At 40.3% G+C, this 22,777-nt stretch overlaps 2 protein-coding genes across 2 annotated transcripts; one reads left to right on the top strand and one right to left on the bottom strand.

Annotated features, from left to right (window-relative positions):
* Positions 1-9,881: 9,881 nt before the first annotated feature.
* Positions 9,882-14,599, bottom strand: avpi1 (arginine vasopressin induced 1). Its single transcript, XM_079363254.1, has 3 exons — positions 14,225-14,599; positions 11,709-12,064; positions 9,882-11,610 (listed from the first exon to the last, which is right to left on the bottom strand). The coding sequence occupies exons 2-3, from the start codon at positions 12,059-12,061 to the stop codon at positions 11,379-11,381; spliced, it is 585 nt and encodes a 194-aa protein (XP_079219380.1). The 5' UTR covers positions 12,062-12,064; positions 14,225-14,599; the 3' UTR covers positions 9,882-11,378.
* A 768-nt stretch (positions 14,600-15,367) lies between these two features.
* Positions 15,368-17,337, top strand: marveld1 (MARVEL domain containing 1). The gene has a single exon (XM_079363255.1). It carries the CDS (start codon positions 15,731-15,733, stop codon positions 16,229-16,231), a length of 501 nt encoding a protein of 166 aa, XP_079219381.1. The 5' UTR covers positions 15,368-15,730; the 3' UTR covers positions 16,232-17,337.
* The last annotated feature ends 5,440 nt before the right edge of the window (positions 17,338-22,777 follow it).

Raw genomic sequence — 22,777 nt, 5'->3', positions numbered from 1 at the left:
GTGGGTGGGTGAAGACAGAGCACTGAGGGAATGCCACTTTAAAAATCATGCTAGTTTCTGAAAATGACCAACCCTGCCTTTAACAAGTTAGCGTGTTCATGTTATCTGAATTGATTCTTCTCTTGACTAGAAACTTTATAGTCAGGCACGTGTTTCATGTTCAAAAGATTGTAGCAACACACTGACCATCCAATCAGAACGCTAATAACATACAGTATATATTAAAAAAAGGGGGGGTAAGTTATAGTGGGGGATGGGTCTTAAAATTATTGCTCAGGAGAAGTGATGGCCCCCTCACACACACACACACACACACACACACACACACACACACACACACACACACACACACACACACACACATCGGAATTGCCATTGTATACAAAGCCACTGAATCATCTCTGCATTGTGTTTATAATAACTGTATATTGTTTTGTTTTTTTATTTTGTATTTGGAGAAGAAACACATTGTTCTCTCACACTGTCTTTTCTGTTCTGTGAATTTGTGTGAAAAAGCATCACTGGTGAAGTCTTAAGTAAACTTGCCTTTAAGTAATCAATGTCATTCTAGTTATTGTGTTGTGTTCATCTGCCGCCTACTTGTTCCAGTGTGAAAGAGGCCATCAGTCAGACATTATTGTGCTTTTTCAGGGCACTTCAAAAGCATTCAATAACCGTCTAAAAAGTTTTTGTTTGTGGGCTTTGACTGACTGAATGAATCATGATTGAATTTTTTGGTCTTTCAGTGAAAGAGGGAAATCTGATTACTTTCCAGAAGCAGTGCAGTTATTGCTCGAGTTGGTCTGAAAACAATAAAGCAATTTTTTGACGATAAACTCAAATAAAGGCTGCCAACCTCTTCAGGGCTTAAACGAATAGAGATGATAGACCCTGATAATAACTGCCCCCTCCCTCCATCCACTTTGGTCCTCTTCTCAAACTCTTCATCTCGTGCCTCTGTACTGATATCTGAGCCTTATAATTGATTGATGCAGCTCACTAAGAGCTACAGAATGATATAGTAATAGTCATAATTAATGCAGGGATCCATTAGGACCATCTTAAAATGTCATAACACATTGTGACAGTGCAGAGATCTAGTGCTGCATTAAATCCGGTCCCTCCAAACGTGAAGCTGGTTGCGCATGCACATGACTAACCGTCTTTCCGAGTGAGTTTCAAAATGACAAACATTTCCTCGAATCTTAATCGTGAAAAAACCTACAGCTGACAGCAGGCTTTCTAACAACGCTGCTCAGTTCAGCTCCAGTCCTCTTCTGCCACTCAGTTACCATACTGACCACTTTTTCCCCCACATAACACATCAGACCACTCATAACCAATTATATCTCCTGCATAATATGTGACATTCTGCCAACCCAGGCAGAATTTACCGTTGTTAAAAAGACAATTTCGGCTCCAACCACCAAATCGTCTTCCGCACTGCGTCTCAAATGAGCTCTCTTCCTCAAAGTGACAGTGCCCGGGGGGAGCTGTGTTCAGACATATTTGCGTTGGTAGCGTTTGAATTAGCCCCTTTGAAGAGAGTAATGCGGATTCAAAGTGATGGGGAGGGAAACGTCGGCGAAGGTGCAGGGTTTTATCCACAGCACACGTTCTTTGTGTCCTCGCATCTGCTCAGGGACGTTCAGGGGGCTTCGGGGGCCTTTTTTCTATTAAGGATCTTATTCGTTTTTAGCCCTCCGTCAAGTCCTCCCCGGGAGCGTCAGCTTGACTTCAAAGGTGTTGCTGAAAACTGTCTTAACAAATTCTATTCCTGGGCCTCCATCCTTTCAAATGCTGCCTTAGCATGCCACACAAAACATTCCTGTATACAAATCCGTTGCTTGTAATTTAATATAAAATATAGATTCATTATTATTTAGTAATGGATCATGCATCACTTGCTATTAGCAGAATTTTATGCAAGACTTGGAAGGAAATATTGCTGGCTTCAGCAGCTCACTTTCAAGGCTGCTAGTAATGTATTCATTGGCAAACATCATACGACTTGTCAATGATATTGATTAGTTTTTACAGTATCACGTAGCATCAAACATCAAACATAAACACAGTGATGATGATGATACATTACAGCAAGCAAGCTTCTAGGCATTTAATGTTATGGAGAAGGCACAAGAAGGCGCATCATGGATGCAAAATAAGGAATCATCCCTGGGCGCATTATAAAGGGCCTGTCAGATAGGAGGCAGCCAGCAGTGCGCTGCCGCTTCCCTTTCATTGTGCATTTGGTTGCTCAGCACAAGCGTGCATCTCCTTCACACCGAGGATAATGAAACGTGGTGTCCTGCGCGTGGCTATTGAGCATTTGCGCCAAAGTTAAAACATGTTATACACCTCTGCACATCCAATAGGAGGGTAGCTTAGATCACAACAGACGGTGTCTCACTTTCCTGAACTCAAGTTTAAAGATCTACCGGGACTTAGGCGGGAAAAGCTCTTGTTTTGAAAGATATTTCCAACAGTTTGGGCATATCAGGTGTGTTTCAAACTGAGCGTGTGCTCTCCCCTTTTGCTCTGCGCCAACCCCGCGGCGACCTCAGTGCGCACAGCATGCTATCTGAAAGGCCGTTATGACGTCATCAACATAAATGGCAAATTCTTAACAAACAGGCAACAATCAATGCAACATGAAAACTTGAAAATTTAAAAAATTTGAAGAACTGCATGCTAACGTTCCAATTTTAGGAGGATATTCCTAAAATAGTCACTGTCTAGTTTGGCATATGAGCATGCTATCATTAGCTGCTTGACGGTAAAAACAAAACACAGATCCAGCTAATGGGAACATCTTTAGGTTGCAGAATACAAAGAAACTAAGAAGCAGGACTATTCAATCTCATGACAAGCTGATGCAGCTGCGAGGAGCATTCATTTGTCTTGCACCTACTATTTGTTTACACCCATATAGTTATTTTTGGAAACAGCAAGCTGCACATAGCTGAGATCAAGGGGCAACCATTGAAGCCACAAACAAAGCCTAAACTCTGACGTCTTTGTTATTTTTGTAATTGTCTATAGGCATTTATTTCATATTTTTTTGATACAGAGTTCTTGACTTGCCGGCAGCATGTGTTAGTTTAGTCCCTGTAAGCTCCTACAGTGTCACATTTAAGGGCTGTAACTCCAGGGTGCAATACAGACGGATTATAGACTGACAATGATTTCATTCATGTTTCTCTTCTTTTTCCTCTCTCTCAAATGTTCGTCCTTGATTATTGAACTCATTGCTATGAAGTTTAGAGCAGGATGGCGCTTATATGAAGTGTTCAACAACTGACTGATGTATTGTTTCCATTCTGTGCCTGATGGTGTATAGAAATACTTTGGGAGGGAGAACAAGAAGAAAATGAAACAAAAATCTCTGAGGGAAAGCTTTTGATGTTTTCTGTTCTTTTTTCCTTTTTTTTTAATAAAAATATATTGCAGAGAAAGACACGATAGAAATGAGCCACCCCACTATATCACTTGTGTCTGCCAGTAAGCACTTTCCGTTTTAACTATTCAGCAACACTTTTCTCTCGGAAAAAGACCTAAATCATCACAACCCCTGAACTCCTGCAGAGCTGTCTTTTTGCTCACGACATGAGTTCATGTTTATGTTTGGGTGAAGTTGTTTCACTTTGTGGGTAGATTTGTATGCAAACCTCAGCATATGTGAGAGATTCCCTCTCTGCTGAATTTTTACAGCAACTCAGTCCTGAGGTTTTGTAGCTGCAACACCCATGACTACTGTCCTTTCCTGTGGCCTGACACATGTCTAACCAGTATTATCCTTCCCCAAAGGAAATAAAAACAAAGATTGAGTGTAAAACTGGACTCCCTTTGATAGCATGCGGGAAGGGTTAGCTGCATGATTCCAAGTCTGTGCACCCATGCATGTTGCTGCATGCGTGCAGGCACCGGGAACCTACCCTGCATACACGGAAGTGTGTGATGTGTCCAGGGTCTGTTTTGAACTGAATTATTCAGATGTGCTTTCCCTCTTAGTTCCGACCCAGTGGTACATGTTAATGTGAAATTAGTCCCACTTTACCCTGCTGATCTTTATGTGCACATGCTGCTATTACACATCACACTCAACCAGCCCCTGCAACCACAGCTCGGAATAAATCAAGTTTGCGTGGAATCAAGTTGTGTGACTCAAATGGCATGTGAGTTTTCTTCTGGTGTTCTTGATGCAATTTGCGCTCATTTTCTGATGATGCTGTGTTGACAATGTTTGTATACATGCAGTGAAGTATATTAAGTAATTAGTACTTCATGGTTGGAATAACTACAACACAAAAACAAACAGCAAGAAATGTAGAGTGTATTGAGCTGAAAGAGCTCAGCAAAGCAGACTGGGCTGTTATCTTTCTGGGACTCTTAATGTTTAATCATAATCATAGTAACTTAAGTACAGTATGCACTCAGAAAACCTGAGTCTGAGCCTCTTCTGAAAAATTGCTTTAACACGAAGGAGTAAGGCACAGCGAGGCTCATCTGATTGAAGGTTGGTTCTGTGGTGGGATTGAAACAATAATGCCAAATAAAATTATTCCCTCTTTTGTTCTCTCTAAACTTGTAGGAAAAAAAAGTATAATTACAAGCTTAGCTGTTCATCCCAATGACTTTATGTTTTGTATATGAGTTTGGCACATTTAGTGACACTGTATGATGTGCAACAAAATCAATATTTTACAGTACAGTGTGGTATGGTACAATTGGTTTTGAAACATAATAATGAATACAACAAAACAACACAATGGGAAATGTCTTAAACCTGCATTAATGTCTCATGCTCTTCATGTAACAAGTAACAAATACCATGACCACCACAAATTTCCAATCATTTTTTCAACTTTTCTATGTCTTTTAGAAAGACTCTTTAAATGGGCATAAATGAGATTTTAAATGAACTCTGTCCACTAAGATGTGCAACACAGTTCATGGTGAAGTTAATGATCTTGGGATGATTCAGAGAAAAGTTGTCTTTTCATTTTGTAGTATTGCAGATTTGCACTTTAAAATTAAAGTGCGTTAGATTGAATGTTATGAACTTTTGTGATCTGCTTCTTTTTTTTTTTTTTTTTTTACAATTTTCTTAATACTCAGATGGATTCTTATCATAATTTATGAAAAAGGGAACAGGATAGAAAAACAGTAGTAAAATATTCAACATTGATTTTGCTATTCTATGATCTGGAAACAAAAGGCGTGTACTAACAAAAAGGAACAACATAATCCTTAATGTGGGTTCAGGAAGAGGACAGGGAACAAAGCAGCGGCTCAACTCATCTGACACTCGATCCAACCGACTAAGGTAAAAGGAGGCTGCTTTTACAAACCCCTTCCTCCCTTGCCTCTGTGAACGGTGCAGGCTGCTGGTGTGGGCAATGCAACGTAATATGATGTGATGTGAAGTTTGGCTCTACGTGTTTCTCTCCAGCCTAGAACAGTACTGAAGGCAGCAAAGCATGAAGGCAGGCGGAAAGGTCTCAGATATGGAAAGCAGTTTGACCTTGTGCGTACAGATTGAAAGCACAGGGGTCGGCGTCAATTATATATCAAAGAGATTTGTTCAAAGTTTCATTTCATGACCTGTGCTACTTTTTTTTCTCATTGCAGGTTCAGGAAAATAATCTTTCTCCGCCAACAAAAAAGGTTTCATTTCTTAAGAGCTTTTTTTTATTTTGTACTTGAGTGCCTTTAAATTGAGTAAACTGTGAAGGTTGTGGTCCCAGCTCAGCAGGACACATTGTTGAATCATGTTTGATGTTGTGCGTTCACCTCAAAGGGCGGCAAGGAGGAAGCTGCCATGTTTGGAGACTGCAGAAGCAAGCCAGCCAGAGCCCGAGCTGTACAGTACTGAGAATAAGAACAAAGCACTCAATGACACAGAGGAAGGAATAACAATGAGGGCCGTGCCGCAGTGTTGTGTGATTCTACCGTGTACAAAGACACAGTTGGTGTGTGTGTGTGTGTGTGTGTGTGTGTGTGTGTGTGTGTGCGTGTGTGTGTGCGTGTGTGTGTGTGTGTGTGTGTGTGTTAATGTGTGAGGGTTTGGGATTATTATCAGAGCACAAGGAGCAAGTACTGTATATATCATTTCACTAATTACTGTTCTGTGCTCTAATTATAATGCAGCAGGGACACGTTTCAACTCTCACATCCATGCTTATGTAAAATCTCTATATGACTTTCGTTGTCAATCACACGAGAGAGAGAGAGAGAGAGAGAGAGAGAGAGAGAGAGAAAAAAGCATGTTCTTCTTCTCCCTGTCTTCCCTTTGAAAATCCAATCTGCTCCCAGTGCTCTCCATACAGCTGTCACTCCTCCCTTTCTTCTTCCTTTTTCGCCCTCGCCTTGACTCATCCTTGCCAAAATGTCTGGAAAGCTATACCAAAAATAAGACAAGCATGTTCTACATCAGAGAATATGTTTGTTCTGAAAGCAAGTCATAAAAAAAAAATAAAGTTATTTGGTTGATTTGTGGGACAGGCTGTTGTGTAAATCCAATTTATGAACACTACTAATTAAGATTTCATCAAGATGCCAAGAAGATTCAAACTTGAAGGTCGGCTTTGGGGGTTTTTTGAGGGATAAACTGTAAACCATGCAGCCAGCCTTCTGTACATTTTGAATATTTTATCCCAAAGAAGCTTTGCTGACCAGAGAAACTGGGTTACAAATGTCATAACAAACTTCATGAAAGTGGAAGGAGCACTTCTAAGCTCACAAGTTTCTGGACAGCTCAGCATGCTAATGAGAGGACAGCACAAAAGCATACATCTCATTGCATAAACTGAAGGAATAAACCCTTTAGAACTTGCCTAATGTCCCTGTATTAATAGATATGAACATGAAAAAGACAAAGCAGCAACTTTATTTGGTTTATTTTTACCAATATTGGTGCTGAATAATGAGTGCCAGAAATAAATGCCATTTCTAAAACAGTTCCACAGAAACAGCCTATCTCTGTCATTTTCATTAACTACTAAATTGAACTCATCATTTTGGAGGCAAAAAGGCATTCATTTATATGCACATAACTTAAAAAAACTGCTTAGATGTGCATGTTGCCTGAGAGGCAACAATGTGGCACAAAGGAATCTCAGTTTGCCACCACACTGCTGCTGTGTAAAGAACTTTAATTGCTACAAGTACAGAGGACCGCCGGACGAGATTTATTCTGCAGCTCTGTTCAAACTTAACCGAGATTCAAGTTTACCTCAAACTTGTGATTCAGTGGAGGATTTTATTTGATTACAAAAGTAAAGACACTATTACCAAACACAAACTCGAGATAGTTTTATTGTGTAGTACTGTAATCCACCATTACCTGTTCAGGTTAAATTTGTAAATCATTCTTCATCATTTATTATTAATCTATTTTCACCAACTAATGTCTTTTGTAAGGTTTCTGGTTCAAATCCCCGTCTGACAGGGACCTTCAGCATGGAGTTTGCATCTTGCCTTCATGCATGCATGTGTTCTCCCTGGGCACACCTCCTACACACCAAATGTGTGCTTGTTAGAATAACTGCATGCAGGAGTGAATGTGAAGAGTGACTGTTTGTCTGACCTAATTGTAAGTCATCTTATTTACCAAAAATTGCTACATTTTTGTTTTATTGATTTGTGCTCGAGTCCTTCACTGCCTGAATTGTGAATTGTGCCAAGGATCAGCTGGCTCAAGAAGAAAGTCTTACTGTATGGGTCGGGTTTTCAATAATCCAAGATACTTGATAGGTGTGCTAAAGAGTCATTTTTCAATTGTTCCCTTCTCCAATAATAGTTTTGCTCTCCCTTTTTATCCATGATAACTCAGGCAAATGAACCATTGATGTCAGTATAAGACCTATTCAGATCCTGAATTTTAATAAAAGTACAGGTATACAAAAATACTTCAGCGTGTGTGTTGAAGTCAGAGGATAGTTGGCAAACTCAATCTCCTGTCCAGCTGCTGCAATAAACATTTCAAACATTAACTGTCTGACTGAGCTTTATATAAATCCAAACCGTTAATGGTTGTCTGTGATGCAAAACCAGGTACTGTTTTATTTTTTTTTAGCTGGTCAAGGTGGAGCCAGGCTATCTTCTTTACTTCATGCACAGCTCTTTAGTTCAGTCGAGGAGTGTTGAAATGATTCGTTAGTAAGGAAAGAAGAAAAAGCTTCCAATGTATACTTTTTATGTATCATAACCCTAACCCTAGGAAACCAAGTAAGGAGTCATAATCACTCTAAGAAGGAACTCCTTACAATTCATAGACATAAGAAAAGTAGATAATATGTTAATATCACTTCATTCTAAGTAGACACAGCCTCATTTTCATCTACAAAGAAAAACCTTTCAAGCTTTGTAAATGTTTGGTTTATGATGAAATATTTTACCTGCCAAATAAATGTAGAGGTCACAGAAATATTTCCAATTTAAGCCCAATAATAAAATAACAAAATATAGACATGATCAAGAAGATATACTCTCCACTACTGAACATAAAAAATGAGCTCAGGCACGCACAGTTGCTGTGCAATATTATTGCTGGATCATCACTCCACATCTCATCTGCTGTCATGAGCTTTATGGAGAGTATGAAACGATAACCCATAGGCACTAAAATTATTTTCTTCTGTGCGCTAAGCTTATTGTACACAACAGGTGTGAAATCAGCACATTGAGAATTACCTTAAACTGCTGCTTTCTCTGCAATGAAGGAGACGACGGGTGTTTTCAACACCTCATAAAAGATACCCTCACTCTGAGTGAAATGTTGCACCAGGCATCTCGGGGACACGCAGAGAGGACTTCATCCTCCAGGTGAACTGTAATTCTGTTGGAGTACCACAGCAATTGCTGGATGAAAATGACGGGGAAGACGACATCTGGTGGATTGAGAGTAATCCCAGTCAAAATATCCAAGGTTTTGTGTTATTTTAAGATGAAGCCCATCCTGTGTTTTTATATGCTCAGTGATGATTCCAAGTTTCTCACTGAGCTGTGAGAAAACCTGAAAGATGATAGAATAATGTTTATGTTGCATGTCAAGACCATTTGCTACTTGAGAGCTGTGTTGAAAAAAAGAAGTTTCAACGACAAAAAAAACAAACAGATTGATTTTCTGTGATTGCATAAAACCTCCTGAGAATTTGGACATTTGCATTACAGAGGAAAACTCATCACTCATCAAATCTGATTTGGATTCTCAGTATATTTGGTATACCTGGCTGAAATTACAAGTTAAACATGACAAACAACGACCAACAATAGAAAGTATTTGTCTTTAAATGAGTCTGACCTTTAAGCCTATACACAAACACCCTGAATTTTAAAAGTTTTCTGTGGCCAAGTCTGTGCTATGCATGACAAGTATGAATGTCCTAGCTCATTGTTGTGGCCCTCTCTTACTAAATTAAACCTGTTCTGCCATCTAGTGGCTGCAAATCGACTCATATGTTGGTGTTAGTCCCAGACTTGACCACTGGAGTGCACCATTTGTGAACGAAGCAGCAGGCTGTGTCTCTGTTTTGAGGCTACAACAGCTTTTCATCAAAGACTCTGTGATTAAACTCACCAGAGCAGCATGCATAGGGAAACAAAATATGTGATAGCTTTAACTTCATCCAACAAATGCTAATTATTTGGCTCTTTGCAAGGCCGTTAACATCCAACTGGTTGAATACAGCTGCGAAGTGATAGATGGTAGATTCTGGGAGGGAATGTGCATAAACTGTAAAGACACAATGCAGGGCAAGAGTGAAACTAAAGCTAACTTAATGTGTATATTACTTACCCTGGACATGTTCTTTTTCATTTTATTCTCTTCAGAGAAGTTTTACTGATTTTAAATGGTCATCAAATAAAATACAAACAAATACAAAGACACTATTTATTACAAGAGATCTAAAAATTACATATCAAACAGTGTGGTGAAAAAAAGCTCATGAAGTTTCCAGCATTCAGATAACATGGGTAACACCGTTTTTCATAGGCAGTGGGCTTTCACACTGCTGCCTCACATATTCAAATGAGAACATTTAAATTCTAAGCGTTTACTTTCCTGCAGTTTTTCTCAGGCAGACCTGACCATGTGACTCGCATTCAATAACAACAAACCAGTGACCGTCTTTGGCTGCTGTCATCAATGCTGAAACATGTGAGTCATTACATTTGGGTCAAAGCCTCTGACAGTACATCACCTAACACAGACACTATTTTTAATACATACATCGTGGATGAAGCCAAACAACACTTTATTTGAACTACTTAAGGCTAACAAACATACATGACATCATCTCATGCACATCATATAGGGCTTTCCGTGGCTATAACAGCTGAAACCTGCATCACTGTCCAGTATTAACAACAACAACAAGTATACAAGACGAGTGTGAGTGGTGGGATGTGTTTAGGGAAAACACATAAGGCAGTTATTGAGAGGCAACCACAATGTTGAGTGCCTTGCGTTAGCATTTATTCCCCTGTAAGGCTTCCATGTGTTATCACGTAATTCAAACGTAATGGTGTTTCATGGTATGAACCAACAAAAAACATCTTTAGCCGTTTCATTAAATGCACAAAACTCCTGAAAACGCACTAAATAATTCACCACAACTTTACCCAAACTTTCTTGCTTCAAGCCCCTTCAGTAACAATTTCTACAGGGTGAGTCCTCATACGAGCGCAGCATAATCTACCATGAGCAAGCAAGCTAGGCGGAGGGGGTAAAATCATGGAGGGGGTCTCCTGAGGTAAGATGTAACGTAAAAAAAAAGAAAAAAAAAAAAAAAAAGCATTCTCACATCAGCTCACTCAGACTTGCTGCAGAAAAAAAATCAAGGGGGGCTGGCAGGAAAAACTGCGTAAAGTCAGAATAAAATATGTGGCTGTTTGCGCTCACACATAAAGCACCTCCTGGAAATATCACTTTGAATATTCACTTTTTGAATATTAAGAAAAGTACTTTTTCAGGAGTTTTCTGCACGCGTGAAAGCCCCATTTGACTGCTCTTGTTTGTTCATCAAAACAACCAATACGTCTATTTAAATTTGAGATGGTAACAAAGGTAAATGTGGAAAAATCCGAGCAGGTTAATGCTTATGCAAGGTATTGTAAAGCTGTGATCTACTAGGAGCCACTCAGAGGTTTGTGCAACCTTTGGTATAAAGTAGATGGAGAGGTGTCTCCCAGCATTTGATTAGAGGTCTCAGGATGCCAGGTCAGTTGTGTTCTTTAGACCCAAAATACAGATTCACTTATAACTGTAAAAGGTGTTGCTTGATCTGAACACATCAGGGCATCTTTCAGGAGAGTCACACAGGTTGTGTAGACTCAGACTTAGCTAGTTTCATTTTACAAAGACATGTCAGAGGTCAGTGGAGTATTCTGTGGAGGTATCTCTCTGGGTTGTTCTCTCCACCTCTCCTTAGTCCTGATCCAGTTTTAACTGGTCTCTCAGACGTCCCTGCAGGGCCCTGAGTCTCAGTATCTCTCCCTGTAGTCCCTAAAGAGGTATGTCGGTGAGGCTCTGGACTGCTGCCCACCTCAGAATCGTTCTTCTCTGTGGTATCCTTCCCCAGGCTGCTTGGCGAGCTCTCCCCGATCCTGAACATGAATATTTTTGTTCAAAACATGGATACCATGATATAAGGCATTGTTTATTGTTGTAAATGTAATCAAATCATGTTGGCAGATTTTCCTACTTGAGGTGATGGAAGGCTCGTAGCCAGTGTGATCCCAGTACTTCCCTCCCGTTACTCCTCAGTCCTCTCCTGTGACTCCGAGCCCTCAGTCCTATCAGGGCCTGAGCCAGTTCTGCCTCATCTCCGTGGCCCCACACCACCTGGGCCCTCTGCTCGGCATCCTGGTCACCCGCCGCCCTGAACAGTCTCTGGAGCTGCCACAGATTCACATTGCTGAAAATGTTCCCTGAGCCGGCCTTCCTGCTCCTCCTATCAGCAAGCCGCCACAGCGAGGAGGGGCCCGCTACCAGGGAGGCAGGAGGAGGTGAGGCAGGTCCGGTATCCATCCGGAGAAACACTGGAAGAGGTGGCATACACTGCGGAGAATAAAGGAAGACATGTCTCATTTTGCTCATAGTAGAAACAAATTACTTAAGAAAAATATCTAACAAGAAGAACTGATGTTGTACTGAATATCAGCACGGCTGTCATTCCTTCAGAAACATTTGTGACCGTGTACATCATTTCTAATAAGCTACATACTCTACATTATGTACATCATGTATCTGTATAGTTCCATTTATCAAGTCACCAGACATTTTGGTTGCCTGTGTTGTTTGTCAAAGCGTTATTTAATCAATATCATACAGGGGAGTGCTGATGGCCGGCTGTGATTAAGTCAAAGGCATGAGGCAGCAGATGAAGGGCCAAAGATAATCTCAGCACAACTCAAGTTAATGTTTGGCTTTACTTTTCTTTGACAGTTATACCAAGCAGCATTTCATCAGGTCAAATCAAGCAGTAGATTTACACAGAAGAACCAAGTATGCCTACAAGTTTGAGGAGAACACTTACTTTGTCCGTTTAAAAAAACAAACAAACAGTAAATTCAGTTTGTTGAAAGCTGCTTTGATGGTCCGCGCAGATACAGACCTTTGCTGTAATGTGAATTATCTGTATTCAGAAGCAGGAGTCACAGTGACGTGGAAAATTAAAAGTCCCAGTGCCGTATATCAACACACAATGCCTCTTGACCAATCAACAAGAACAATATAACAAGAGAGGGAGTGATGCTACCCTGAATGTCAGCAGGGATGAGATTCTGTCATTGTGTACTTTTTGATCGGCAGAGACCCTGACAGCCTTTAAGAAAAAGTTAAAGACACCCTTTCATGAACAACTATGCACTTTATGATACTGACAGAACTGATGATGATGAGGATGAGGAGGATGAGGATGATGATGATATTGAGGATGGTGTTCATCTGCTGTCAACGCTTGTGCAGCCCTAGATAAAGCTCTCAGAGCTTTTGTACTGTAGAAGCAGTCATAGAATATCTCTTATCCAATCAGATAGCTTCGTCAGGACTAACTGCTGCATAATGGCCAACAATCAGAAGACAACATATTGAGTAAACAAGCAGCAACGTCATAACACTTTAAACAAGACACCAACAGTCAGCTTCTGCTCCTCTGCTCTGATTCTTTAATCCTTCTTTAGGAAGTGAGTGACGAGTCCGTGCCTTAAAGCTCATTAAGGTGCAGATGGCAGATACTCCCATATGTTTTTAAGCAGGACAGTAACAGGTTGGGAGGAACTGAGGAGTGACTAATATCACCTGCATGTGTGTCAGCAGCCATTCAACTCAAACAACCTTCTTTCAGTCGACATTATAACAATCTGGATTTCTGCTTACTTGGATTTATTTGGAGCTTTTGATAGCAGATGGTCTCACAAAGGAAGACCTGAAGTTCAAACCATGAGTCAAACACTGAGTTTTCACCCAGAATGGTAAAGGCATGTTTTCATAGGGTTTTACATCCATTAAGTCAGAGCTAAAAGCTAGCAGGAGTTGTAAAAAAAAAAAAATAGCTATGTAAAGGGTTATACGACAAATCTTTAAATAATGAACAGCTACTCTACCAGTAGAGTCTTTGAATGAATATGGCTGTTTATTATCTGGGAAAACAACAACAAGGGCTAGGGTTATGGTTCAATTTAGTGAATAATACACTGAGATGAAACCTTGAATGCATTTTATAATTATAATTTAATTAATAATTTACATGGCTCTGTGCACAACTCCTGATCTGGTAAATTAAAGACAGGACTAAAGTTGTTTTTGTTTTTTTTCCACATTAAAATAATCAATGTTTGACTCAGCCCTACATAGACTAACACTTATACAACCACAGACCTATTTTGTTGCATTAGAAGTAGGTTAACATTGACTCGGATTTCCATTTATCGCTCTCTCACTGGTTTGTTGTCAGTCTGGTGACATTTTGCTGTTTGCATAACCGCTCAATGCTGCACAACCAGAGCTCCCTCTTAATATATAAAACCTCTCATCAGAAAGAATAAAGAACCATACATTATCTTTGAATTATTCAAGATGTTTAATAAGGGATAAAAAAACAAAAAAAGACTGGGCTTCTATCAGTGCTGCCTAGTCTATGCTGTTATTCATTTGGTGGCTGAGAAGGCAGTCACCAGGAATCCCGTGAGAGTCATGAGAGGAATGAAATGTGCTTACCAGAAGATTTACGGAGATGATCAGGACTCTGTTGCTTCTACTGCATCTGTCTCCGCGTCGCTCCTTCTTGCAATGAGAGCTTCCACAATGTCTCAATATACTTAGGGAAAAGTCTTGTTTATCCAGCCTTACCTGCAGCTCATTTCTGTCCTTGAGCCGCCTGTCAATCAAAAATCAGTGTCGTAAATGAACCAATGAGAACAGAGAGTTCCTCTTTCTCCTCCTCTCAGGGCTGGGAAAGAGCTTATATCGACCAATCGCTTGTTTAAGAGATGGACACGGAGGTGGTGGGCTTCTTGGCTCCGCCCCTTAGCCACGTAGGGCGTGTGCGCTGAAAGCCATTGACGTCAATGAGGCTGGCTGGCACGAGAGGCGTCTGTCAATAATAAGAGAGGGAGGTCACATGAGCATCCTGCACTGAGACACACGCACACAGGATGACGCAGTATGGGCTCTTCGACGTAAATATGAACAGAACTTCAACTTACAAGAAAGTATGAGTAGTTAAAGTTTAACACTAGTCGATTCAAAATGGGTGAAATCGTTCAAAACGGGGAATTTATTTCAGACTTTATTTGTCAAATCAGATGGTGTCCCTGTGATAAAAGCAAAAGCAAACTGGAAAGAGACCCTGGATTAATCCATAACTTTAAAGACAGTTTAATGTCTGACCGTCCATTTAGCCCATGGCCACGTATTTTTCTACGGTACAGGCCTACTAATTATCATTTAGATAATATACAATGTCTTATATTTATATCTGCACCTTAGGCCTAGTTTGTAATGCTGCTTTTTTATCCTGCAACAACGAGCTAATGCAACCAAATTTCGTTCTTATCGCACTGTAAAGTTCAAGTTTGAATGACAATAAAGAAAGTCTAAGTTTAAATCTAAACTCCACTCATGTTGATAAGTTTCAATGAAGTCTGAGCTGTTGCATCGTCCAATCAATGAGTGATAAACGAGAAGGGGGCGTGTCTGTCAGGGAAAATAAAGTTAGATCTCTCTCCTCTCTCCTGGCGCCTCTGTCCTCCTTTCACATAATAAGACCTTTGGGATGATACTTAATATAACGGAGCGAGGACCGAGGAGATGGCAAATAGCCAAAGAGACCTGAGATGCAGAGGATGAATGGTCATCTTCTTCTGAATCCAGAAGGATATGGGAGGAGGAGGAGGAGGAGGCTTTGGATGACGGGCCGCCCCCTCTCCATGACCCAGCCCCCCAACACAAACGCTACATTCACCAGAGGAAACGGAAAAGACGAAACATACAAGAAGCTTTTGCATTTCAAAACCCCGGGGCTGTAGAAAGAACAGAGAGTTCCTTTTTTTTAAACTAACCTTTTCCACTTTTGGCTTCATCCTAACACCACTTTTCCCGAACTTCCTTTCCCGTTATTTCCACGCTTTGCCTGCACTTCTACCCAGCTGTTTGCAGCTGGCACAAAGCACCCGCCCTGTTCGGGGGAAAAAGGTGACGGATAGTTACCGGAGGAGGAGAGAGATGCCACCCCAACCTCCACAGACGCAGCAGGTGAGGAATAATATCCTAAAGTTCCTCAAGAGTTTTCTGGGAATCATCCGAATCCTGCAGATTGTCTTCGGAGCCGGACTTTGGGTCACCATCGCCGCCAACAAATACGAAGGATCCATCCACTTCGTCCTGTTCGTCGCGGTCCTCTTCTGGCTTCTCACCCTCGCTCTCTTTTTCCTCACCCTCCTGGATAAGCAGGACTTGGTGCCGATGCTGGGAGGGGAGCGCTGGTTGTGCACCAACTTGGCGCACGACGTGGCTGCCGCCGCGCTTTACGTGCCGGCCATTGGGGTCATGATCTACAAGACGGATCGCTACTCATACTGCAACCTGGAGCAGTACAAACACCTGTGTCTGTACAAGGTCTACCTGACGGCCGCCGTGTTCGCCTGCCTCTGCTGCCTGGCGTATCTGCTGTCTGTTATTTATGACGCGTGCAGGAAGTGTCGGGGAGAACAGACGGTCATCTGATGGGACTGATGGCTACAGGAAGGGTTTGAGGGGGGGTGGGGGGGGGGGGGGGGGGGGGGTATCCACACCAAGATGATGAATAGTTAACTTCACTGTAATTTAACTCAACAGGTTTTTCTCTATTGTCTCCAGCATTTAACTTTGATGGGTGACACAAAACCATTGGCCATGTGGCCTTACAGTCAGACTATTCAAAGAGATGCTGACAAGCCAAAGCAGAACCTTTCATTTTCCCAGAGTGGTAGTTTGATTATAGAAATTTTATGACTAATTGAACCAACTTTAAAGGTACGAGTGCCTTGTGTTTGCAGAGTATTAGTTTAAGTCATGCTTCCCAGAAAATGAATGTAATATCCTTTGTAATAAGCATTATGATCGTCCTGTGTGGACTTTTTATAATGCACCAAAACTATAGGGTACTTCAGGCTACTTAATGTTGACAGTATTAAACTTTTTAAGATGTTTGTTTTTAATCCAAGTCTGGCATCACTATCTGCCTTCAATAAAGCCTTAAATGAAATATGTGGTATCAGCCAAGCTAAATGCACCGACCCTAATATATTAGCACCAACAAAAATCCAGGTGAATTTCATCAGCCATGTCTCAGTCCCTTAAGGGTTTTTTAATAGCTTAGCATAAATGTCCCTGAACCAAAAAGCTTTACAGTATACCTACTTGGACTTGTTATAATGTGCTGAAGTATAAAAAAGTGTAACGTTTACAGTACACTGCTCCCAGAAATCCTTTTATACATTTGTGTTGGTAACTATCTATATTAAAACATTTTACAGGATCCGGATTTTTTTTATTTTACAAGGGGTTCTTTTTTTCCATCACCTTTTTAAAGTATATATTTTTATGTATTTACATGTTTTTATAACTATACGAAAAAGCTACCAACGTGTGATGGTCTAAAACACTTAACTGTGTTATTCTGGCTAAACATTGTTGCAAAAATGTTTTATAAGTGCCCTCTGTCAAAGTGCTGTTTACATTTAGAAGGTTGTTTGATTGGTGCTACAAAATGTATGCTGAACAAATACAAACCATTAAGTGTTCATTATGTCAAACCAAAGAACAAAACATGCAAGAATAAAAGACCAGAAAGTAAAAGGTGGTGACATGTTTCTTTAGTTTTGATCATGTATTGGTAGTACAGTCTACTGCAGCAGGAAAATGTTTATTGGATGCTTTGTTACTATGAGTTAAAACAAACGGACAGGAAGAGCTTGGCTGCGTGCACTCATTGTGCTTTTGGTGGCTTTCTGCAAATGAAACCCAGATTTAGAGGGACTAATGACTTGAGCCCTCAGGAACTTCCTGTTGGGAGATAAAAGCCTCGGCCAATCAGCAGGGATCATTTATATGCTGTGCATCTTGACCACATGAAAGACAGAGATCCTCCTATCTGTGTCTTGTAAAGATGAGAGAATGACTGTGCTCACACACACACAGACAATGTTTGTGCATGTGGTCTGTGATAGAAAGTGTTTGTTGCATGTGTGTCATCGTCCTGTTGTAAAGAAAAAAAGTGTGTGTGATCTGGAAAGAGGCTAGCTCTTACCGGAACAGTCCGTTGGGGGCTCTGGAGGTGGGCTGATGTTTAGCCAATGAAAACGAAGCCAAGCAGTGGAAGATGATTCATTGCATCTGTTCCAGTTAGTCCTCAGTTCTCAAGACAAATTATTGTTGCTTAAATACAGTGTGAAAAACAAGAAAAGAACCATTATTATGTGTGAACAGCTGTGTAATTCTCTGATAAATTTATGTTCATGCTTTGCACACTTGTTGCTGACATGGAACAAGCATTAGTCATCCACATGTTTCTCTGTTTTTCTCATGCATGCCTCCAGAATGAATGTGATGAGTTCATCTTGGAAAAGAACAACAAAAAAAAGACGAAAGTTGAATTAACACAGGCCAAGATTCTGAAGGAAGGAAAACACATAATTGCTGACTAGATAACGTAAAAGCAGAGAAAACACAAAAAGGAAATAAGTTAATACAGAAAGGGAGAAGCTTCATATCTTCCTTGTTTTATACTGTGTAAAGACCATAGAAAGACAGGAGCAGCTTAAACGAAAAGCAGGTAAATATCTTAACCTTATTTCTATTTAATACCAGCCTCAAAGAGTTTATTGTTTTCCTATCAATTTGACTGATTTTATTAATTGTGTCATGCATTAATAATTGCCTGGTTCTAAACAGACAGCTTAAGGCACAATTATCATACAAAAAGAGACCAAAGTATGACAATTTCAGGGTTCAGTCTCAGAAACATACCAGCCTTTAGCTTCTTTTGAAGTTTGATTTGAAGCCCGCCCGCCTGGAGGACCACAGCCTCTGCACAGGGGGGTGCGTGCATCAACCATCAGCACCCTTCTCTCTGCTGATTTTGTCTCTTAGATGTATAAGTTATGTTTTCTGATAAAACTAATTTTCCTTTATTTAAGATGTTGAATGAAAAATCTTGAGCATTGAAAGTTTTGAAAAAGTCTGTTTTGGCATGCTTTAATTCACCCTGTCTAACACCTACCCCGCAGCAGGGATAGGAGTTAGACATTTAAGTAACCTAAATGATTTCCCTCACTTTTTTTTAACAGTTACAGATATCCGTCCCCTCTTGAGCTAAGCGGCCATAGGAGCAAAAGTAAAGCTAAAATAAAGTGAACAGCTCTGTGTTGTTAATTTAACTTGCTTTCTTTGTATCCCTGATAGAACAGCAGCTTAATCACAACAACAAAACTACAGGTTGTAAGTGTGTTTTGAGTGCAATGGGACATCTGTGATGGGTAGGCACAGGAGTGGAAGGGTTAATGTCAACCAGCTGCAGCACTGTGATATAAATCTAGCACTTCTAAAGAGGGGAAAAAGGAGCCCCTCCTGACTCTTTCCCCCTCTGAGATTTCCACAGAAGCGTTATCCTGTCCACGTGTCGACTCCTGTGGAAACAAACTGTTGTATACAACAAAAACAAAGCAGGACTGTGAGCTGCATAAACAACGCTCCGACTCCAGGGTTCAGTTTGATATTGAGATCTACTATAGTGACTCATTTAAGCTTCACATGACTTAAAGGACATTAAAGGCCAGGAAAGGATTCCCAACATTTACCCTGGGAGTCCTGTTCGTAAACTTCTTTAATCCTGAAACATAACACTCATGTCCAAACATGAAACTCTTTCAATCGCAGGTAATCACTTGAGTGTGTAACCTCCTGCCATCTGAAAAAGTGTTTGGGCAACACAGTTGAGGATGTTGTAATTTGTTCCAGCAACAAAAGTGTAGAGAAAGCTCAGAACTTGGTATAAAGACATATATAGAGCCGGCAGCTTCATGGAGTGCCAAATGTGTGATATTTTTTTTGGCAACTCAACCAAAGAGACATTTCCTGTATGCACTTTCCCACCCGTCTGCAAGACATGAACAGTCCAATAGTCATGGTTACACTTCCAAATGGTTCCCTTTGGCTGTCCCTGAATGCAGCGTCATGTATACTGATGCCATGTGTCTCAACCGAAGGACAGACACTCTGTAAGAAAAACGGACTTCTGAAATCTAAATAGATAATGATTGCATAACTGTGACTAATGGCTTTAATCAAATCACTGCCAATATTAATGTATTAAAAAGCCAAGAATGTATCAATGTAAACATTTATTTGAAAACGCATTTTGCATCCCTACAAAATTAAATAGGGTTAAAACAGTTGCTGCTTCAAGATTTGTCAGTGTTTTGAACGATCATAAATTAGTCACTTTTTAAGAGGTTGACTTCCACTGCAACTAATTTCCTTTGAAATGAAGGTTAATGAAGGTGATTCTCTATCCTATTTACCCCTTGTTGTTATGATGGTACACACTTCCCTTCCTGCTAAAGTATTATATGTTTCTCATGTTTGTTTATATCTGAGGTTATTTGGTTGCTCCCGGCCCCCCTCCTGTCTATACTGGCATTAAAGATGGGATGTGTGTTCCTGAATCTGACTCCTTGTTCGGCAATAGAGGATCAAATCCAGAGTACTGTGCAAACATGCTTTCTGACCCTCAGAACAACGTATTATGTGACTTCAGCAGTCTGACTCAATGCAATCAAGTAATTTCTAATGTTACATCAGAGGCTTTTTGTCCAAGACTTCCTCTTACTTTAACTTTCCGTTCACTGTAGCTCTGAAAATTTGATGACATTTTATGTCTGTAAATTGGATGACGCTTTATGTCTGTAATCTCTTACATTGGAATAACCTGGTAACCATGTCTGTATTGACTTACATAAAACTACATTATCCTTTGAAAATGTGTTTTTTTTATTTATGCTTAGTCTTCTTCAGGAGGAAATTCAAACATTTGAGAAATACTTTAGCCATCTATGACTCACTTTGTTTATTCACAGAGCACAGTACTTATGACTATTGTAGCAGTGTTGTTTTACATTTTCTTTGTTGAGAAGAGCCCAGTTTTTTATTAAACAAGGTGTGTAAACTTGGTTGGTTATAACCTACTCAGCAGCTGGACTGGAAAAGATCTTCCCTCTGCACCCATAGTCTGGGTGGGTAATTCCAGAGGAAGTGCTTCATCCTGCCCGTGTCTGCCTCCCGTCCTCTCCTGTCTTGGTTTCTCATTCTACATGTAGGCACATGAAACATGAAAACACAGACATGCACGCAGAAGCAGCAGCAGCACCACCACCACCACCGTGTTAACCACACTTTTATCAAATCCTGCTGAAGTGCACATTCCAATGCAGAAGAGAGGGAGAGGGGCTGAGAAAACAGATGGAGACAGACAGAACAAGTGAATGAGCAGAGGAAGAGCAAAAGATGTGTCTTCTAAAGAGCCAGGCAGGAATCTGAGAATGATATTTCCTGTGTGTGAGGCATGAATCAGCGCACTGTTCATTTTTAGTCTGTTTCTGACACACGCCATGCAGTTCAAAGTTGCTAACATGGTAACTGGGGTTTCTTAATTCCACATCTGTTGCGGCAGCTTTTGCCCACACAATATGTCTGAATAGAGCTCAGTGTTCATTTGTTGCGTGAGGGCAATGGCAGCCATGGTGGGAAATGAAGCTATTTATAGTGCACTGAAATGCCACTGCCTCCTTTACTCTGCAAAACTGAAGCCAAAGTACAGAGAAAGTTAGAGAAACAGGGAGGGAAAGACTGGGTGGATAATTTCACTAATTTCCTGTCTGACATTTATTGGCTCTTTGGCATGTTCGAGAAAATTAAGTAAGCAACACCTTCGTGATTTGTCACCTGTAATTTTAACTGCTCTAAAACGGAATCTCAAATACAGGGAAAGAGGTTAGGGTTAATTTTCCTATATGACTAAAATCAAAAGTGGAACTCTTTTAAAAAAGAAAACACTTTTCAAACAACATCTTGGAGCAGTGTGAGCAGAATTACACACTGAAAAGTACAACATGAGCATGTCAGACAGCTGTTAAAAAAACCCAGAATGCTTATATGCAAATGTCTCTTTAATTTAAACCACAATCTTTATGCTCATGAAACTCAAAGTGTAAAAGACAATGCAATGAGTTATTGTGAATACTAAATTCTCACACCTACTCCTGCATTTTGGTAGTAACTGAGCATGCCTTTTCTTGAGATTATCTGATCGCCAATCCTTCGATAAATTGTATTACTCTGTAGACATGAATATCACATTTCACCGTGGTCATTTCCTTTACATCTTTGATCAAGATTGTAACAACGTTTCCACCATCGTTGATGGTGGGCCACGAAAAGAACTTTTGCTTTAGCATAAACATACACCACTAGCCTGATAGAATATTTTTCTACAGGCAAAACCATTTTAACACATCCTATAAAGTCTTATGTCGGATGAAGGAAGTGGCCCAAAGTATAACACAGTCTATATTCATATCCAGGAGGATTTTGACATATCATATCAGGCAGAAAAAAACTATAAAGCTAGACAAAGTAAGAAAGGACTGCTGTGCAACATTGAGAAAGATGTGTCAACAGAACTGAGATAATGAATTTAACTTTGTGTGAGGCAAATAAATGCTCCAATGATAAACTGTCGCCCTACAACAACCAGATATTGGAGTTCACAAAAAGGTCACATGAGACTTTTCCAACTCATTTTGCTCTTAGGGGCTCTGGCACAACAATTCATTAGTTTGTTTTAAAGCAATAGCAACTGTTCGAAAAAGTTACCTCTAAGCCTCTAAGCTGCAGCACTTTGTAACTAAAAAAAAAGGGTGGGGGGCAAGTTAGTGTTTGGTCTGTTTTTATCAAACCAGCTAAGAATGAACAATCATGCTTACACTGTTTTTATCTGCACCCTATGGTATAGATATATGTTGCCTATAAAGTGACTTCCATTTTGACTGTTGTATGTCCAAGTAGATACACAAATCAAATCACAGACAGACAGACAGATAGACTAAAAGACAGTAAAAAGTCAATATAGTACAATGTACATTGTAAAGGTCGTAGTACAGTCCCCGCCGATGACGCCCACCTCTTTAATTGGTCGAGAATAAAAGACACAGAATTCACTGAAATCTTATTGGT

Source organism: Symphodus melops, assembly GCF_947650265.1.
Source record: "Symphodus melops genome assembly, chromosome: 15".
NCBI classification, from domain to species: Eukaryota; Metazoa; Chordata; class Actinopteri; order Labriformes; family Labridae; genus Symphodus; species Symphodus melops.
Note: the sequence above shows the minus strand (reverse complement) of the source record. Positions and strands in the feature narration are given on the sequence as shown.